This window comes from Danio rerio, chromosome 6, assembly GCF_049306965.1.
Source record: "Danio rerio strain Tuebingen ecotype United States chromosome 6, GRCz12tu, whole genome shotgun sequence".
Classification (NCBI taxonomy): Eukaryota; Metazoa; Chordata; class Actinopteri; order Cypriniformes; family Danionidae; genus Danio; species Danio rerio.
This window is the reverse complement of record NC_133181.1, coordinates 489,070-510,818: the sequence shown is the minus strand read 5'-3', so window position 1 is coordinate 510,818 and position 21,749 is coordinate 489,070. Positions and strand designations below refer to the sequence as shown.

Below are 21,749 nucleotides of genomic sequence, written 5' to 3'. Positions count from 1 at the left end.
ACTAAGCCAAAGGAAAATGAATGAGTTTGAGTCTGGAGTTCCCCAGAGATGGTCCTGCTGTCGTTTACCACAGCTAAACCTCACATATTCAGTCTTCTGTGTGTTGGAAATGAGAAATATTTGTGTAAGTCGGACTTTTGCATGTATCGACAGTTAGCAGTTGTGTCTGGAAGTGGAAACTAAGGCCTGAATGTGATCAGTGATGTCAGAAAACTGTATAGAATACATCCCAAGAGCTGTGTTTGTGATGTGATGAAGAACTAAGAGTCCTGTTATCTCCTCTACAGGATTAAATAATCACAACTTTGAGTCTCTGCCAGTTAGAACAGCTCTCTGTGTGTGTGTGTGTTTGTGTGTGTTTGTGTGTGTGTGTGTGTGTGTGTGTGTGTGTGTGTGTGTGTGTGTGTGTGTGTGTGTGTGTGTGTGTGTGTGTGTGTGTGTGTGTGTGTGTGTGAGTGAAGAACACACAAATATGACACTCATATCGGACTGAATGAACTCTGCACAGATGAAGATGTTCCCATGGAAACTGGGCACTCAGCACATCTGCAGCCGCACATTGATGACAAACACACACTAATACACAGACACACACACACACACATAGACACATTAATACACAGACAAACACACATACATAGACACACTAATACACAGACACACACACACACACAGACACATTAATACATAGACACACACACACACACACATAGACACATTAATACACAGACAAACACACATACACAGACACACACACACATACATGGCTTTCTTTTAACATCATTCCCTCATAGCAAACTAATGATAAGAGAGGCGTGGCTAAGGATATTAATATACAGTTTCTATGGAAACCCTCAAGTTGACGTCAACAAAGGAAATGTCATTCATTCATTTTCCTTCAGCTTTATCCCTTTATTCATCAGGGGTCGCCACAGTAGAATGAACCATCAACTATTCCAGCATATATTTAACCCAGCGGATGCCCTTCCAGCTGCAACCCAGTACTGGGAAACACCCATACACACTAATTCACACACATACACTACGGCCAGTTTAGTTGATCAGTTCCCCTACAGCGCATTTGTTTGAACTGTGGGGGAAACCCACGCCAACACGGGGAGAACATGCAAACTCCACACAGAAACTCCAACTGACCCAGCCGAGACTTAAACCAGCGTTCTTTGTACATTTCACGCTGACTTTACATTGGAAAAACATTGAAACCTTTTTTGAAAGTGAGATGCTAACGGTCTAATCTGATTCAATGATTTATGCTAAGCTAAGCTAAAAGTGCTCTTAGTCTATGCTGAAACACTCTAATGGCTAATGGACAGACGGCTGCTTCTCACTCAGGGCTGCTGTTTATGCTAATGAGATGGAGAGATGGGCACTAGTGGGCGGGGCTTTCCCTCTCTGATGACACGTACAAAAGGGAGAATGTCAATCAAAGTGTTCCTGCATCAAGTCTGATTAGAACAAACACATTTCTGCATAACAGGTGCTCTATAATCGTCTCTTTATACTTCATTTCTCATCAAATCTTCTGACCAATCAAATGCTCTCTAGTGTCTGACATGCCCCGCCCCCTTCTTCTCATTGCCTATTCATTTGATTACACTTGAGCTCTCATTGGCAGAGCTGTGAGAAGAACGCAAAGCTACTGGCTGTTTTTATAAAAGGGGAGGAGCTACTGTATGCCCCGCCCTCTCTTCATGTTTCAGGTGAGATTATGTGAAACATGCTCAAAGCACTGGAGGAGATGTCTAATATGTGAGCGATGATCAGTGATGGATGCTGATGATCAGTGGCGCTGAGCGGGTGTTTGCTCGGTGTTGTAATCGTCTGATGTCTGCTGTGTTCTGTGTGCCGAATGAATGAATCAACAAATACAGCAGCATGTCAGAGCTGCCAGAGCTGCTGATTGAGCCACACACACATGCTTACACAGCTAATTACACACTTCTGCCGCTGTATACACACATCCACATGACCAGACCAGGACACAAACTATTTCAATATCATTTAGAGCTTATTTAATTATGCTTTAATAGACTTTATTATTTATTTATAGTCAAACTATGAGGATGGGTGTACAATGTGCTTTCTGTTTACTGTGACTACACACAATAATAGCAAATGACGAGCATCACGGTGGTACAGTGGGTGGCACAACTGCCTCACAGCACTCAGGTCTCTGGTTTGAGTCTCGGCTGGGTCAGTTGGTGTTTCTGTGTGGAGTTTGCATGTTCTCCCCGTGTTGACGTGGGTTTCCTCCGGGTGCTCCGGTTTCCCCCACAGTCCAAACACATGCGCTATAGGGGGACTGATCGAATACACTGGCCGTAGTGTATGGGTGTTTCCCAGTATTGGGTTGCAGCTGAAAGGGCATCCGCTGTGGAAAACATATGCTGGAATAGTTGGCAGTTCATTCTGCTGTGGCGACCCCTGATTAATAAAGTGACTGAGTTGAAGGAAAATAAATGAATGAACCAATGAATCAATGTGTGTGTGTGTGTGTGTGTATGTGTGTGTGTGTGTGTGTGTGTGTGTGTGTGTGTGTGTGTGTGTGTGTGTGTGTGTGTGTGTGTGTGTGTGTGTGTGTGCGCGTTCAGTATGTGTGTGTGTGTGTGTGTGTGTGTGTGTGTGTGTGTGCGTGCGTGTGTGTGTTTGTTTGTGTGTGTGTGTGTTCAGTTTGTGTTCACAGTGTGTGTGTGTGTGTGTGTGTGTGTGTGTGTGTGTGTGTGTGTGTGTGTGTGTGTGTGTGTGTTCAGTATGTGATTAGTGTGTGTGTGTTCAGTTTGTGTTCATGGTATGATTAGTGTGTGTGTGTGTGTGTGTGTGTGTGTGTGTGTGTGTTCAGTTTGTGTTCATGGTGTGATTAGTGTGTGTGTGTGTGTGTGTTCAGTTTGTGTTCACAGTGTGTGTGTGTGTGTGTGTGTGTGTGTGTGTTCAGTTTGTGTTCATGGTGTGATTAGTGTGTGTGTGTGTGTGTGTGTTCAGTTTGTGTTCACAGTGTGTGTGTGTGTGTGTGTGTGTGTGTGTGTGTGTGTGTGTGTGTGTGTGTGTTCAGTTTGTGTTCATGGTGTGATTAGTGTGTGTGTGTGTGTGTGTGTGTGTGTGTTCAGTTTGTGTTCATGGTGTGTGTTTGTGTGTGTGTGCATTAAATATGTGTTCAGTGCTCAATGTGTGTGTTCTGTATGTGTTCAGTGCGTGTGTGTGTGGGTGGTTGTTCAGTATGGGTTCAGTGTGTGTTCAATGTGTGTGTGTGTGTGTGTGTGTGTGTGTGTGTGTGTGTGTGTGTGTGTGTGTGTGTGTTGTTTATATGTGTTCAATGTGTGCATGTCTGCATATGTGTACGTTCAGTCTGTGATTTGTGTGTGTGTGTGTGTTCAGTTTGTGTTCATGGTGTGTGTGTGTGTGTGTGCATTAAAGATGTGTTCAGTGTGTGCTCAATGTGTGTGTTCTGTATGTGTTCAGTGCGTGTGTGTGTGGGTGGTTGTTCAGTATGGGTTTAGTGTGTGTTCAATGTGTGTGTGTGTGTGTGTGTCGTGAGACATGAGGAACAGACACATCAACCGCAGCACCATCAGCGGAGCCGCAGCCAATCAGCGTCCTCCTCCTGCGTGACGTCATCGCATTGTATTCTATATTCATAAATCTTGTTGATCTCCCGCTCTCCTGCCGCACTGGCTGCTGTCTGCTGCGCTGAATGTAAAGTGTGTCCTCTGCTCTGCTCTGTGCGAGCGCGCGCGCACGTGTGTGTGTCTGACGCCGGGATTACAGCAGAGCCCGTTATTAGCGTTACACACGGCGCGGTGATCTGCTGCTGACATGTAAACGAAGGTTAATAGCCGCAGCAGCGCCGCTTATAAGCATCCACAGCGCGCAGAGCGGGGAGTCAGGCAGTCGCCATGGCAACCGCAGCATCCTCAGCACCATCCATCCATCACTGGAGAGATGAAGGAAAACAGTCAGAATCATCATGCATTGTGTTTTCATCACACACACACACACACACAGATGAGATGATCCAGATGTTGATGTCATGCGCACACGAAATCAGTGTTTAGCGTGTCGTGTGCTGGATTGGAGTGTTTAAGAGTGTTTCTCGCGCAAGCAACAAGCGGCTGCACCGACAGACAGACAGACACACACACACACACACACACACACACACACACTGCACACACACATCGGAGATCCTCCGTGCGCTGGAAGCCGGGAATATCAGATGTTCTCCGGTGTCCGTCCGCGCGTGCTCGCTCGGGCTCTTCTTCCTGATCCTCCGCCGTCGCTCGTGCTCGTGTTTTTCCGCGGTGGATGGCGCCGGCGGGCTGCGGATCGGGCACCGGGAGAGATGTGAGCGGATCGGCGGAGCGGAGAACAGCAGGGCTGCGGTGGAGCGGCGGAGACCGGATGATGATGCTCGGCCGCGCGCTTCCTCAGCACACACTCGACGGCGCAGAGACCCCCTATGGAAACGGCCAAGCAGAATATTAGGAAGAAGAGAGCGACTCGTTTATTTCTGTTTATTATTATTATTATTGTTGTTTTCAATCTCTGATCATCGTCAGGATGGATTGATCTCACCGACGCCTCCGTGTGTGTCTCTCTCTGAGAGTGTGTGTGTGTGTGAAACAATGACTTTGAGCACAGAGTGTTCGCTTTCATCACTTTAGTTTTGTTGATCTGACTCTCCCCTGTTGTGTTCATGGATATGTGGATGGAGGATGCTCGGCACAGGCCACACTGGACACTGGAGACTGAAGATGAGCTTATGTGATACCAGAATGCTCCAATTGTGCGTGTGGAGGCTCACTCGAGCTCAGACTAGTGCACTAGTTAGTATGTAGTGCAGGCTGGAGTTCCCTGCACGCTCGTCTTCCTCCTGTTGGATTCTTCTCATCGTCGTGTCCCCTAGAGTTGTCAAATATTTATTTCCTGTACATCAAGCGGAAAGGGGGCTCCCCTCTGGTGGAATGCGGCAGTATGGGGGTGTTTGAGCGCGGGGTGCAGATGCTCCTGACCACCGTGGGCGCCTTCGCAGCCTTCAGCCTGATGACCATCGCGGTGGGCACTGACTACTGGCTGTACTCGCGCGGCGTCTGCAAGATCAAGAGCACCAACGAGAACGAGACCAGCAAGAAGAACGAGGAGGTCATGACCCACTCCGGCCTGTGGAGGACCTGCTGTCTGGAAGGTAGGAGATCTGCGCTGTATGGGTGCTGTGTTTCTCAACCACGTTCCTGCAGGAGCACCAGCACTGCATGTTTCGGATGTCTCCTCTGTCTGTTGCTGCCATTCTTTCAGTCTGAATCAGTTTGATTAAGGAGACATGGAGAATGTGCAGAGCTGGTGCTCCTCCAGGAGCATGGTTGAGAAACACAGCTGTAGAGAGATATTGTATTATTGACTGAAACTCTTCTGGACTTGACTTAGAGGCGTGTGAAAAAGTTTGTACACCCTGTTGAACTTCAAGGTTTTCAGTGTGAGGGTGTACACTCAAAGAACCCAACCGTCAGGATGAAGTGTCATCTACATTTCAATTAAAAAACAACCCAGGGGTTGACTTTGTCCATATTTGACTCAACATTAGTTTACGACATCCCAGCATGTTAGTGTGTGGGTCATGCTCTATGTTTTCTACATTTGAGAGAATTTGACATTATTATTGACTGAAATGGGGCGGCACGGTGGCCTCACAGCACTCAGGTCACTGGTTGGAGTCTCAGCTGGGTCAGTTGTTGTTTCTGTGTGGAGTTTGCATGTTCTCCCTGTGTTGGCGTGGGGTAGGGGAATTGATAAGCTAAACTGTGTATGAGTGTGTGTGTGTGAATGAGTGTGTATGGGTGTTTCCCAGTTCTGGGTTGCAGCTAAAAGAGCATCAGCGGTGTAAAGCATATGCTGTGATAGTTGGCGGTTCATTCCGCTGTGGTGACCCCTGATAAAGCTGAAATAAAATGAATACATTTTTCTATAATTAATTTATAAAAAGTGGTGTGAAAAAGTTTGTACACCCTATTGAACATCATGGTTTTCAGTGTGAGGGTGTACACTTAAAGAACCCAACCGTCAGGATGAACGTGTCATTTACATTTCATTTAAAAAACAACCCAGTGGTTGACTCTGTCCACATTTGACCCAATGGGTTTACTTACTTATTAAGTGAAGTGACTAATCTCTTAATACAGTGTGCTGAATTTTACCACAACATTAATAATACACTCACAAACGTGCTGGGCTTGGGTTGAGCACTGGGTTAAATGTGCAATTTAAATTTATTCCAAAAAATTAACCCAATGTTGGGTTTTACGACAACCCACCATTGTTTTGTGCATGGGTCAAGCTCCATATATCTGAGAGAAATGTACATTATTATCGACTGAAACTCTTCTAGACTTGAGCTGTGTGAAAAGGTTTGTACCCCCTGTTGATTGTCATGGTTTTTCATATGAAGATGTAGTCATTAAAAGTACAGCTACAATAATGCAGCACTGGGTCAAATATGGACAAACACCACCGAGTTAAAAGTGTCATTTAAGTGTAATTTAAATTCAACTGAGAAAATGTAACCCAATGTTGGCTTTGTCTATATTTGACTCAACTTTAGTTTACGACAACCCAGCATGTTAGTGTAGGGTCACGCTCTATTTTTATACATTATTTGACATTATTATTGACTGAAATGGGGCGGAACGGTGGCTTAGTGGTCAGCACGGTGGCCTCACAGCACTCAGGTCGCTGGTTGGAGTCTCGGCTGGGTCAGTTGGTGTTTCTGTGTGGAGTTTGCATGTTCTCCCCGTGTTGGTGTGGGGTAGGGGAATTGATGAACTGAATTGGCTGTAGTGTATGAGTGTGTGTCTGTGAATGAGTGTGTAAGGGTGTTTCCCAGTTCTGGGTTGCAGCTGAAAGAGCATATGTAAAGCACATGCTGGAATAGTTGGCGGTTCATTCCGCTGTGGTGACCCCTGATAAAGCTGAAGGAAAATGAATGAATATTTCTATAATTAACTTATAAAAAGTTTGTACACCCTATTGAACGTCATGGTTTTTCTTATAGGGACATAACGAAAACTGGTACACTCTAAAAAAAGCCGAACCAATGGGTTCAAAGTGTCATTTAAATTTAATTGAAAAAAATAACCCAGTGTTGGGTTTGTCCAGATTTGACTCAACATTAGGTTTTGTTTAGAGTATGGGTCATGATCTATATTCTGTATATCTGAGAGAAATGGACATTATTATTGACTCAAACTCTTCTAGTCTTGACTTATAGTTGTGTGAAAGAGTTTGTACACCCTTTTGAAACTTATGGTTTTACTTTTGAGGGCTTGATAATTAAAAAGTACAAAATGCAGCGTTGGGTCAAAAATGGACTTAACATTAGTTTACGACAAGCCAGCTTTATGAGTCTCTGGGTCATGCTCTGTACATCATCTGAGAGAAAGTTGCATTATTATAGACTGAAGTCTTCTAGAGCTGACTTGTAGTTGTGTGAAAAAGTTTGTACACCCTGTTGAATTTCATGGTTGTCCTTTTAAGGATGTGATAAAAACAAAATACACTCACAAAAATGCAGCGTTGCATCAAATATGGACTTAACATTAGTTTAGGACAATCCAACACTTTTAGTGTATAATCTACAGTATATTCCAGATCATCAGAGAGAAATTTACATGAATACAGTGAACTTAAAGACTCCGCTACAGCTGTTTCTGACAGCCTCCTCAATCATACGTTCAGCTTCAGTTATCATTAAATTAATTAGGGCGATTTTTCATCTTTTGTGTGTGTTTACGAAGTTAAAGCTGCTGTATGTGAGTGTTTGACTCGTCTAAAGCGTAATACAGCATCATGCGTGTGCAGATACTCAGAAACATGCTCAGGGAACATTCTTGTTTATCTGAAACTCAATGCTGAAATCAGAAATTCTGCTGTGAACATGTGCGTCACCTGCTTTGTTTTGGTCTCTTTAATCCACCCAATGCCAGTTCAGCCAATTATATTTAAGCATCCTGGGTTGCCAGACGGTGGGAAACAGTGTATTTAATTCATTTAGTCAGGAAGACTCTTAAAGCATGCGTCCATGACTAAAACACGACCTCTGGTGGACAGCAGCAGACTCCAAAATGAGATGCAGATTCAGAGTTCCACATGAGGTGCTTATTCTAAATATTGGTAGTGTAAACATTAGCTGAGCAGGTCACATTGTAACCCCGTGTCCTAACAACATGCTGCATGACGAGATGCGCAGTGATGAGCAGTTTGGTTGTTTACAGCAGACGAAACAGGACAGAAATGTAAACACAGCCATTCAGAAGCACAGAATAGAGCACTCACTGCACTCCAGCACAACGCTGAGCTTCATCATCTGATGAACACATATTCAAGCTCTTGAACATGATTAATGTAGATGCTGAATCACTGATATGTGTTGGTTTGCACTAAGTCTCAGTTCTGAAGTTCAGTTTCAGACGCTTTATTTTATTCTCCAGATCTGAGCTGAACTATCTGCTTTCAGTAGTATGGCAATAAATGTGATGTGAAACAGCATTCAGACTCACATGATTAGCATTTAACACCTTAATATGGTAAATATTCCTCCTATCATTTGCTATTTAACAGAACACAGTTTAAATCAGCCTTTAGGCTCGACAGTCAGGCACACTCCTGTTGGTGTCGTCAATCTGGCAACCTGCCCTTGCATGTGTTTTAAACCAGGTGTGCAATACCTAGTTCAACCACTGGGGGTCACACTTACACTCTTCACACTCAATGGATGTAGCGGAAGGGGAGAAGCTTTCGGGTACTGTTGGATTTATTTATTTCGGATTGCGTAAATAAAACTCCTATGAGAGATATTATAGCGCCTCCCAATGGAGAATGTGGTTATACTCACGGCAGGTATTATTTGGTAGTTTGATAATTTATTTCACTAATTTGGCAACCGTCAAACATCATCAGGAAAACGGGCTGAATCGCAGATGAAACTGAAGAGGGGGGTGGTGAGGGGTTGCGCGGGCCTTTGAGGGCCCCTTAAATGTATTGGCCCTTAGAACCATCCTAACTTTCTCCGCCCTAGTGGTGCCCCTGCACACACATACTGTGTAAATATGAGCTTTTATTTTGTAACTGTTTAATTGTCACTTTAATGCTTTGACAGTAAGATTAGAGAATATTAGAACAATATTTGATATAATTTTCATATCAGGCTCTGTTATATCCTTTATCCAAGATGTATGAAAAGGTGAAGCACAAACTGCCCACATAGTGTCATGCATCCAGCAGAATGGACTGTTAAACATTAGATTTCAGCTGTGGGATTAATAACCTGTGTAGTTGTCACTGAACTGGACGTATTGTATTCTCTGACATCGGACACTCGGGACTGATGAATGACGGATCTGAAGAGTTCATCTTGAAGAACACTGTGTTTAATGTTCAGATCTGATCTAATGAATAATTCATCTGTTTATGTGCACAGTGGAGGTGTAATGTGAAGCAGTGCTGTTCAGATTATACAGGTATTACTGTGCAGACTGACCCAAAGTGAACTCACACACACACACACACAGTCAGACAGATACATACACAAAGGTAAACGCACACAGAGACACGCTCACTCACACACATAAACACACACACTTTAACATTTTCTCCATTTTGAATGTTCTTCTATTGGCCATGTGTCTACAGTGTCCACATGGTCATCACCACTGACCTCTGTGACCCCTGAGACAGGTGATGATGGTGCAGTGAGACAGGTGATGAAGGTGCAGTGAGAGACAGGTGATGATGGTGCAGTGAGACAGGTGATGATGGTGCAGTGAGACAGGTGATGAAGGTGCAGTGAGAGACAGGTGATGATGGTGCAGTGAGAGACAGGTGATGATGGTGCAGTGAGACAGGTGATGATGGTGCAGTGAAACAGGTGATGATGGTGCAGTGAGACTGGTGATGATGGTGCAGTGAGACAGGTGATGATGGTGCAGTGTGATGATGATGCAGTGAGAGACAGGTGATGATGGTGCAGTGAGACAGGTGATTATGGTGCAGTGTGATGATGATGCAGTGAGAGACAGGTGATGATGGTGCAGTGAGACAGGTGATGATGGTGCAGTGTGATGATGATGCAGTGAGAGACAGGTGATGATGGTGCAATGAGACAGGTGATGATGGTGCAGTGTGATGATGATGCAGTGAGAGACAGGTGATGATGGTGCAGTGAGACAGGTGACGATGGTGCAGTGTGATGATGGTTCAGTGAGACAGGTGATGAAGGTGCAGTGAGAGACAGGTGATGATGGTGCAGTGAGACAGGTGATGATGGTGCAGTGAAACAGGTGATGATGGTGCAGTGAGACTGGTGATGATGGTGCAGTGAGACAGGTGATGATGGTGCAGTGTGATGATGATGCAGTGAGAGACAGGTGATGATGGTGCAATGAGACAGGTGATGATGGTGCAGTGTGATGATGATGCAGTGAGAGACAGGTGATGATGGTGCAGTGAGACAGGTGATGATGGTGCAGTGTGATGATGATGCAGTGAGAGACAGGTGATGATGGTGCAGTGAGACAGGTGATGATGGTGCAGTGTGATTATGATGCAGTGAGAGACAGGTGATGATGGTTCAGTGAGAGACAGGTGATGATGGTGCAGTGAGACAGGTGACGATGGTGCAGTGTGATGATGGTTCAGTGAGACAGGTGATGAAGGTGCAGTGAGAGACAGGTGATGATGGTGCAGTGAGACAGGTGATGATGGTGCAGTGAAACAGGTGATGATGGTGCAGTGAGACTGGTGATGATGGTGCAGTGAGACAGGTGATGATGGTGCAGTGTGATGATGATGCAGTGAGAGACAGGTGATGATGGTGCAATGAGACAGGTGATGATGGTGCAGTGTGATGATGATGCAGTGAGAGACAGGTGATGATGGTGCAGTGAGACAGGTGATGATGGTGCAGTGTGATGATGATGCAGTGAGAGACAGGTGATGATGGTGCAGTGAGACAGGTGATGATGGTGCAGTGTGATTATGATGCAGTGAGAGACAGGTGATGATGGTTCAGTGAGAGACAGGTGATGATGGTGCAGTGAGACAGGTGACGATGGTGCAGTGTGATGATGGTTCAGTGAGACAGGTGATGATGATGCAGTGAGAGACAGGTGATGATGGTGCAGTGAAACAGGTTATGATGGTGCAGTGAGACAGGTTATGATGGTGCAGTGAGACAGGTGATGATGGTGCAGTGAGACAGGTGATGATGGTGCAGTGAGACAGGTGATGATGGTGCAGTGAGACAGGTGATGTTTGCGCAGTGAGACAGGTGATTATGGGGCAGTGACAGGTGATGATAGTGCAGTGAGACAGGTGATGATGGTGCAGTGAGACAGGTGATGTTGCAGGGACAGGTGATGATGGTGCAGTGTGATGATGGTGCAGTGAGAGACAGGTGGTGATGATGCAGTGAAACAGGTGATGATGGTGCTGTGAGACAGGTGATGTTTGCGCAGTGAGACAGGTGATTATGGAGCAGTGACAGGTGATGATGGTGTAGTGGGACAGGTGATGGTGCAGGGACAGGTGGTGATGGGGCAGTGACAGGTTATGATGGTGCAATGTGATGATGGTGCAGTGGGACAGGTGATGATGGTGCAGTGAGACAGGTGATGATGGTGCAGTGAGACAGGTGATGATGGTGCAGTGAGACAGGTGATGAGTATTACTATGTCAATTAATTTTCAAATGGGATTCATTTTCAGAGGCTGTATATTTGAGTGTGTTTGATAAAAAATTAAGTAAATATTGGGCTTTAAGGTGACAGTGTAGCTGTAGAAGACAGACAGACAGACAGACAGACAGACAGACAGGCAGACAGACAGACAGAGGTATTGAGATGTTTTCTGCTCCACTGAGAACATTTCACACCTGCTTAAAGGTGGCAACAGTTCACAACATAACACACACACATACACACACACACACACAGCAGGGCTAGCTTGTGTGTGCTTCCTTACATATGCAGGGAATGCTGACAGTGTGTTTGTAGAGCAGAGGATGAAGATGAAGATGATGATAATGATGTCGTCATAGCAACTGAATACTAACATGAGCAAAACATGCTGCTTTATCCTACAGATATCAGTGTTGTGTGTGTGTGTGTGTGTGTGTGTGTGTGTGTGTGTGTGTGTGTGTGTGTGTGTGTGTGTGTGATCTCAGAGATCATTGCAATAAGAGTAAGACATGCTCCTAATCACTTACACACACACACACACACACACACACACTTGCAGTCTCTCACGTGTGGGGAACAGTGAATTATGTAAGGCAGTTACGCAACATACATGCGTAGAGCAGCAGAAAGCAGAGCGAGAGTCTGTTCAGAGCAGCGCATTCATCCTACAGGGCAAGACAGGTCATGTGACGGGGTCAGGGGTCAGAGGTCACAAACCAACATCAGCAGCGGCAGCATCTATAATCTGAGGCTGGAGGGGTCATGCTATTGATCAGAATGATCTTGATATCACATGACCTTCCAGAAACCACTCTGATTTGATGATCAAGGCATATTCATTATTATTATTATTATGACAGTAACAGAGTCGACATTCTCCATCATGTCATGCTTTAGCTCCAGATGCTGACCTCACAGCAGACTCCACATGCTGCAATAATGAATAATGACAATTAGCCTTGATTAATTTGATGATGACTGAAGCTGGATGTATGACTGAGGAGGCGGAGGCTGTCAGATGCAGCTGTATTGGACTCTTTAAGTTCATATTTTCAATACAAAATGTCTTTAAATGCACACTGCAGCATCTGTGTTCCATTAACTCTAGTTTGGGCTGTAGGTTTTTGATCAGTAATTGAAGGTTTGTGTGTTTCAGGCTTCACAGATTAATAAAAGCTGAAAGAGCACACGTGAATTGATCTTGTGTCTCATTATAAGTGTCTTTGGTGTCTTTCATCAGTTTAATCCTGCTTCCCTGATGAATAAATCCATTAATTTCCTAATAAGCGCAGACGAGACTCGGTGATGTCATTCAGAATACTTTACGAGGTCACCATGGAGCCGTTCTCCATCATTTATGTTTCCATGGTAACAGTGTCTTCTTTGATCTCAGGATTATGGATAGTTTCTTTCTTTCAGACAACATGATGACGTTATAATCTCGCATGGACAGAGAGGGTGAAATGTGCACACCATAAGACATTATTGTGTTTATTCTATTAATATCAATATAATCCATATTCTATTTTTATATTTAAAATGCTTTGGCAGCACTGTAAAAGACATGCCAATAAAGCAATTAAACTGAAAAATAGAGAGATTTAGACTCTCTAGGATTTATTATTTACTTTATTTTATTTGATGTATTTTATTTTACTATTATTTTTATTTATTTTATTTATTTAGCATTTTATTTTATTATTATTTTGTTACTTCATTTCATTTTATTTTTGTTTAATTTTATTATATTAATTTTAGTTTAATTTATTTTAATTTACTTTATTTTATGAAAGTAAATGTATTTTTTTACTTTGTTTGCATTATATATATATATATATATATATATATATATATATATATATATATATATATATATATATATATATATATATATATATATATAGCTATTTTATTAGTTTTTATTTTATTTGATTGATTTTGCATTTAATTTTATTATTATTTTGTTATTTTATTGAATTTAATTTTTGGTTTAATTGTATTTAAAATTATTCTATTTGACTTTATTTTGTTTTATATTATATTATATTATATATTTTTATCCTTTTTTATTTTGTATTTTATCATATTTTTTATTTTATTTTATTTATTTTGCATTTTATTTTATTATTTTTTGTAAATTTTATTTTATACATTTTTATTTTATTGTAGTTTATTTTAAAAGTAAATTTATTTTTTACTTTGTTTGCATTTTATTATATATATATATTTTTTTATTTTGCATTTAATTTAATTTTATTGTTATTTTGTTTAGTTTATTTAATTTAATTTCTTTTTATTATTTTTGTTTTATTTTATTCCCACTAAAACTTTTTTCTGTTTCATTATTTGTTTATTAATCATATTTGTCTTTTTTCTTATTTGTGTGTTTTTGTGTTTGTTTGTTGTATTTATACACGTTAAGTAATAACTTTATGAAATTATTCAAGTTGTGCCAATAAAGCTTATAAGAAATGAAAATAATGGAGAGAATTCACCACTGAAAACTGTTTACTATTGTCTCTCTCTCTCTCTCTCTCTCTCTCTCTCTTTCTCTCTCTCTCTCTCTCTCTCTCTCTCTCTCTCTCTCTCAGGTAATTTTAAAGGCATGTGCAAACAGATCGATCACTTTCCTGAAGATGCAGACTATGAAGCAGATGCATCAGAGTATTTTTTACGTAAGTCAAGTGTGTGTGTGTGTGTGTGTGTGTGTGTGTGTGTGTGTGTGTGTGTGTGTGTGCGTGCGGTTTTCTGCTCAGAGCTGCTGCTGCTCTTTAAAGTGTTTAATTAGGTCACTTATTTCTATAAATATTTCAGTGCAGTTTAAATGGGTCAAAACTCTGAATGGCCTGAACTCATCCTCCTCTCCTCATCATGCTCACACTGCACAATGCTGGAATATTCAGCACACACACACACACATATATACAAATGCATGTGTGTGTGCGTGTGTGCGTATATGTGTGTGTGTCAATTTGTGTAGGCATGTGAATTTGTGTATGCATGTATGTGTGTGTATGTCTGTGTTTGAGTGTGTATAATTTGTGTGTGTGTGTGTGTGTTTGTATAAATGTGTGCATTTACGTGTGCATATGTGCGTGTGAATTTGTGTATGCATGTGTGTTTGTGTTTAAGTGTGTATAATTTATGTGTGTGTGTGTAAATGTGTGTGCATATGTGTGTGCATGTGTGTGCATATGTGTGTTTGTGTGTGTCTGTGTTCGAGTATGTATGATTTATGTGTTTGTGTGTATATATGTGCGTGTGAATTCGTGTATGTGTGTTTTTGTGAGTGTGTGAGTGTGTGCGCGACTGTGTGTGTGTAATTTTGTTTATGCATTTGTAACTGTGTTTGTATGGGTTTGTGTTTGTTTGATTTATGTGTGTGTGTGTGTGATGGCCAGAGTAGTGCAGATGGAGCAGGACATGTGTTTCTGGCATCAGCAGTTTCTCACACACACACACACACACACACACACGCGCAAACTGCAGATCTGGAGAGTTTCAGAATCGGAGATGTGGATGTGTGTCAATCAGACGCGCAGATCAAGGTCACCGCTGCGCTCTGTGTGTGTGTGTGTGTGGGTCTGTGTGTAGTGTTTGAGTGTGCGCAGGTGCTCGTATGTGTGTGTCTGTAAGATGCATGTGCCTCTGTGTTGTATTTGTGTTTCAGTGTATGCGATAAAGAGAGTGTGCAAGTGAAAGGGTGTATGTAAGTGTGTGTGTGTGTAAGAGTAACCCACTGGTCCTACTGGACCCATCCTGTTCTGAGCTGGGATTGAACCGGCGACCTTCTGCATGGGAATCAGTTGCTCTAACAAGGAGGCTAAAGACCAAGGCCCCCTGCGCCTGTCACTAGAGCATATTTTGAGGAAGGAGGAGTGAGATTTACCTGCACAGTACTTCACTAGCTGGCCTCCGTTACACTCGCCATCCTAAACCTCACTCCCATCCCGGACGAGCCCCCACATATACCCTACAGGCCTTACTGCACCCATCCCGTCCTGAGCTGGGATCGAACCCACAATTCTTTGTACGCACCTTTACAGGTCACAGGAGTGAGGCGCTAGCTGCCCTCCGTTACACAAGTGTACGAGTGTTTATGTGGTGTGTGTGATCTTGGTACAAACAAATGTCCCCACAGGTATAGCAATACCAGTAAAGTTTAGACCTTCTTTTGGTCTTTATGAGGGAAACGGCTTATAAATCAGACAGAATTAAATAGCAAATGTAAAACTGCAGCCTTGTGAGGTTTACAACTACAGAGAGACCACACAACATGAAAACCCAACATCAGTGTGTGTGTGTGTGTGTGTATGCAGGAGCGGTCCGGGCCTCCAGTATTTTCCCCATCCTCAGTGTGATCCTGCTCTTCATGGGTGGTCTGTGTGTCGCCGCCAGCGAGTTCTACAAGTCTCGACACAACATCATCCTCAGCGCAGGGATCTTCTTCGTTTCTGCAGGTGCCTGCACAGCTTTATAACACACTCAGATTTAGCAACGTCCAATCAGGCATTCAGGGAGGAGCTATCAGGCATTTGAGGAGGAGCTATCAGGCATTAAGGGAGGAGCTATCAGGCATTAAAGGAGGAGCTATCAGGCATTTGAGGAGGAGCTATCAGGCATTCAGGGAGGAGCTATCAGGCATTTGAGGAGGAGCTATCAGGCATTTGGGGAGGAGCTGTTAGTCATTTGGGGAGGAGCTTCAGGGATTTGGGGAGGAGCTGTCAGTCATTTGGGGAGGAGCTATCTGTCATTTAGGGAGGAGCTATCAGTCATTAAGGGAGGAGCTATCAGTCATTTAGAGAAGAACTATCAGTCATTTGGGGAGGAGCTATCAGGTATTTGGGGAGGAGCTGTCAGTCATTTAGGGAGGAGCTGTCAGTCGTTTAAGGAGGAGCTGTCTATCGTTTAAGGAGCTGTCAGTCATTGAGGGAGGAAATATCAGGCGTTTGGGGAGGAGCTGTCAGTCATTTAGGGAGGAGCTATCAGGCATTTGGGGAGGAGCTGTCAGTCATTTAGAGAGGAACTATCAGACATTTTGGGAGGAGCTATCAGGCGTTTAGGGAGGAGCTGTCAGTCATTTGGGGAGGAGCTGTCAGTCATTTAGGGAGGAGCTATCAGGCATTTCGGGAGGAGCTATCAGGCATTTGGGGAGGAACTATCAGTCATTGAGGGAGGAGCTATCAGTCATTTAGAGCGTAGCTATCAGGCATTTAGGGCGGAGCTGTGATGCATTATGCGGAAGTGACGATCTGTTTTGGACGTGTATATTAAGTTTATATCTTGTAAATTCAAAGTTTGTGACTGTTTTGAATCACACCAGCTCTCAGATATAACATATTGAAACTAATGTAAAAACTATTTTAACTCCTCGTGAGCTTTACACCATGTGTGTGTGTGTGTGTGTGTGTGTGTGTGTGTGCACAGGTCTGAGCAATATCATCGGGATAATTGTCTACATATCAGCCAACGCCGGCGACCCGTCCAAGAGCGACTCCAAGAAGAACAGCTACTCGTACGGCTGGAGCTTTTACTTCGGCGCTCTGTCCTTCATCATGGCCGAGATGGTGGGCGTTCTGGCCGTGCACATGTTTATCGACCGCCACCGGGAGTTACGTGTGGCGCAGGCGCGAGTGCGAGGAGCAGATTATCTACAGGGAGCGGCCATCACTCGAATTCCCAGCTATCGATATCGTTATCGGCGCAGCTCGCGATCCTCCAGCCGCTCCACGGATCCTTCACACTCGCGGGACACCTCGCCTGTCGGCCTCAAGGGATTCGCCGCATTACCGTCTACCGATATTTCCATGTACACGTTGAGTCGCGGCGGCGGAGATACGTTGAAAACTCCGCACGGCACACCACCGATGTACAACTCCGACAGAGAGGCCGAATTCCTACAGGTGCACAACTGCATCCCGAAAGACTCGAAAGACCGCCGCACCACACCCGTATGAGCGCCCCCTGCAGGACTCTCAATAAACACTGATGGTGACCAGTTTACATGTCGAATCCAAAAAAAAAAAAAAAGAATTGCATGATTTTCTTATCTTCCGTAAAAAAATGAACAATTCGGAGCCGATGAGGTGGACGCCGAGAGCTCTCGAAGTGTCTTTTTATTTATGATCATTTCATTTCGTCGCACATTGATACTGTGAACGTGACGGCAGGGAAGAGGACAAACCGTCCGACAAAAAAAACAAACAGCCGCGATTTCTATATGTCATAATTAACGTACTACTGATACATGAGTATATATAAACATATGAAGATACATACATCTGTTAATAAGCCACACGAGCAGACTTCTTGAGTCAAGAAGACGAGAAACAAAAGAGCAAATCAGAAGTCAATAAAGTCATCATGGGTAACACCAGTGCGTGGATTTATTTCTGTTGGTTGATGATCCTGAATTGAATTAGTCTCCAGATTACGCTACATTTATCTAGAGCTGAACGAACCATGTCTATATCAGACTGTCCTCAGATCAGCGTCACGATGGAGATATGCAGCATGAAGATTAAACCAGCACCCTCTGCTGGCCGTCAGAGGAACTGTGTGTGTAAGTGTGTACAAGCTTTTATATCCCAGTGGGGACTTGATATTGAATGCATTCACACTCGGGGAGACTTTGTGGCACAAATGCTCCTGAATCAGGCAGAATGAAGTAGTGTGAAGATGTGAAGTGCAGTGTGTGTGCGCACGTGTGTGTGTGTGTGTGTGTGTGTGTGTTTAATCATCACACTGAAGGCATTTTTTTAGATTTATAGAAAGCTTTATTTGATTGAGAACAGACATGCTCATATGTACACAGATGATGATGATGATGATGATGAAGATGGCGCTGGTGTCAGATGAGGCTCAGTATGCTGTTCTTCTGCTCCTGATAGAGGGAGTGAAACGCTGCAGCCAGACTGAGGAACGGAGCTTCATAGTGGCCAATCTCCTTCTGCACACACACACACAGACAAATGCATAAACACAAACACACACACACACACACACACACACAAAACAAGCATAAATAAAAACAAACAACAGACGAACACACACACACACACACACACACCAGCACACACACACATACATGAAAACACATGCATACACACAAACACACACAAATACACACAAAAACATGCATACACATATCACACAAACACACACAAACAAACACATGCATACACACAAACACGCACACAGATGGATACAGACATGCATACACACCAGCACACACACACGTATACATGCAAACACATTCATACACACAAACATCTAAACGCACACAAAAACAAGCATAACAACACACACACACACACACACACACACATATACATACACAAAAACAAAAACATGCATACACACATCCAACACATGCATAAAAATGCATACACACACACGCATAAACACACACACACAGCATTGTCAGCCACACTGCATTGCTGATGATGATGATGAAGGTGTGTGTGTGACCCACCGCACTCGTCTCGTGATACTGCAGTGTGTGTGTCTGAGCGAAGGCTTGAGCTGCAGCAGCGTCCACCTCACGCCTGGAGGTCAGGTCACACTTATTGCCCACCAGTACACCTGCACACACACACACACACACACACGAATGCACGCATACACATTCAAACACACATATGCGCACACACACTGTAAGATTGGAAGATGAGGAATATTGTGTTCTCTGTGTGTGTGTGTGTGTGTGTGTGTGTGTGTGTGTGTGTGTGTGTGTGTGTGTGTGTGTGTGTGTGTGTGTGATAGACCTGTACCTGGTGTGTGTAGTCCGTGACTGTGTGTTTGGACTCTGTCGATCCAGCGGCTGCAGTTGTTGAAGGAAGCTTCACTGGTGACGTCAAACACCACACACACAACTGACGGCTGACTCCACTGACACACACACACACACATCATGAGACACATACCGCAGGTCATGTGTGTGTGTGTGTGTGTGTTTGATGTGTTTTAAAACTCACCACATTCTCACAGGCGTCTGAAAACAGCTCCCGTCCAGCAGAATCATAGATGAACAACTCCTAACACACACACACACGCACGCACGTGCGCTTATTAATCAACTGATTGATCTGTAAGCAGGTATGGTGTGTGTGTGTGTGTGTGTGTTCATACCACAGAGTCACTGGTGTCTGGGATAGGGACTGTTTTCTCCAGTAACTCCACGCCAACATTCTGTAAAACACACACACACACACACACACACACACGTGATATATTACGTTACCATTTATAATTGATGAAGCTATTATTTAAACCCCACTGTATGTTGTGTATTGTTGTGTGTGTCTGTTTTATGTGTGCCGTCTATGTGTGTATCATTGTGTGTGTTTTGTGTATTGACATGTTGGTGTGTGTTGTGTTGTTTGTGTGTTGCTTTGTGTGTGTTTTTGTGTATTGATGTGTGTGTGTGTGTGTGTTGTTTTGTGTGTATTGATGTGTGTGTGTTGTTTTGTGTGTATTGTTGTGCGCGTTTTTGTGTATTGATGTATGTGTGTTGTGTTGTTTTGTTTGTGTTGTTTTGTGTGCGTGTTGTTGTGTGTGTTTTGTGTGTTGGTGTGTGTGTGTGAGTGTTTTTTTGTTTGTGTGTTGTTTTGTGTTTTTGTGTATTGCTGTGTTGGTGTGTGTGTGTGTTTGTGTGTGTGTGTTGTGCTGTTTTGTGTATGTCTGTGTTGTGTATTGTTGTGTATCTGTAGTTTTGTGTGTGTATTGTTTTATGCACTAGCTTGGTGTGTCTGATTCTGTGTGTGTGTGTGTGTGTGTGTGTGTGTGTGTGTGTGTGTGTGTGTTGTTTTGTGCATTAGCTCGGTGTGTCTGACTCTGTGTGTTCTTGTTGTTTTGTTGTGTGTGTCTGTGAGTGTGTGTTGTGTTCACCATAGTGTAGTTCTTCTGATACACAGCTCCATCACTGCAAAACATCTGACACAGTGTGCTCTTGCCTACAGCAGCGTCTCCTACACACACACACACACACACACACAGAATAAGTTCACGCACTCTTGATAACACGTGATGTTCATTGCGTATATAATCTGCATAACACACTTACCCACAACCACACACCGCGCTCTGAGTTTCACCATGAAGCTGAATATTGATTACTGTTGGATTAAATATGGAGGTAATAGTGTGTGTCTACGTGTGTGTGTTATTACAGATTTAATGCATCTGCGTTATTCCTCCGTCAAGGCAACCCGAACCTACAGCGTCGCTTAGCAACTGAAATAAAGCACTGCTATTGGTCGAGCCGCTCTACGCCACTGATTCTTGCAATGCGATTGGCTGGACGGCCTGACGCAGAGCTGTACGTCACTCTGACGTTGACGCAACTGTTGTTTTACGTATGCACCGCTAGAGGCCGCGCTTATATCTTCATTCACCCTTAATCATTTATATAAGAGGCCGTGGGCGAGCTCATATATATATATATATATATATATCTCTCTCTCTCTCTCACTGTTTAATTCAGCAGAGTGAACAGGCAGAGCAAGCGTCACTGTATTTATTCAATCCAATTACACAAACATGACGTGCTGTATGTGTGATCAGCTCCTGCCTGCTCACTGACAATAATCATCATTCTGGGCTATTTTAGGAGTTGATATAAGTATATATCTTTAATAGTTTACACTTATCATTATTTTTTGCATGCCTACTTTGTTAAATAATTATTATGATATGCATTAAAGGCGACGCAGTGGTGAAGTAGGTAGTGCTGTCACCTCACAGCAAGAAGGTCACTGGTTCAAGCCTCAGCGGGGTCAGTTAGTGTTTCTCTGTGGAGTTTGCATGTTCTCCCTGCATTTGCGTGGGTTTCCGCCATATACTCCAGTTTCCCACAAAGTCCAAACCAATGACTGCAACGCCTGGGTGATTCTTGCTACTCAGAACACCCTAGCAACCAACTAGCAATACCTTAGTAACCCCTCAGAACACCATAGCAATGGCCTAGCAATACTTCAGTAATCACTCAGAACACACTAGCAACAACCTA

The 21,749-nt window shown here is 43.5% G+C and overlaps 2 protein-coding genes across 2 annotated transcripts; one reads left to right on the top strand and one right to left on the bottom strand.

Annotated features, from left to right (window-relative positions):
- The first annotated feature begins 4,187 nt into the window (after positions 1 to 4,187).
- Positions 4,188 to 18,111, top strand: cacng2b (calcium channel, voltage-dependent, gamma subunit 2b). Its single transcript, NM_001199730.2, is given in 4 exon segments — positions 4,188 to 5,200; positions 14,332 to 14,415; positions 16,060 to 16,200; positions 17,168 to 18,111. Coding segments are annotated over 4 exon segments (966 nt in total). The 5' UTR covers positions 4,188 to 4,989; the 3' UTR covers positions 17,698 to 18,111.
- A 389-nt stretch (positions 18,112 to 18,500) lies between these two features.
- ift27 (intraflagellar transport 27 homolog (Chlamydomonas)) lies at positions 18,501 to 20,925 on the bottom strand. Its single transcript, NM_001008588.1, is given in 7 exon segments — positions 18,501 to 18,689; positions 19,215 to 19,324; positions 19,513 to 19,630; positions 19,717 to 19,776; positions 19,871 to 19,930; positions 20,630 to 20,709; positions 20,805 to 20,925. Coding segments are annotated over 7 exon segments (561 nt in total). The 5' UTR covers positions 20,839 to 20,925; the 3' UTR covers positions 18,501 to 18,590.
- Positions 20,926 to 21,749: the final 824 nt, after the last annotated feature.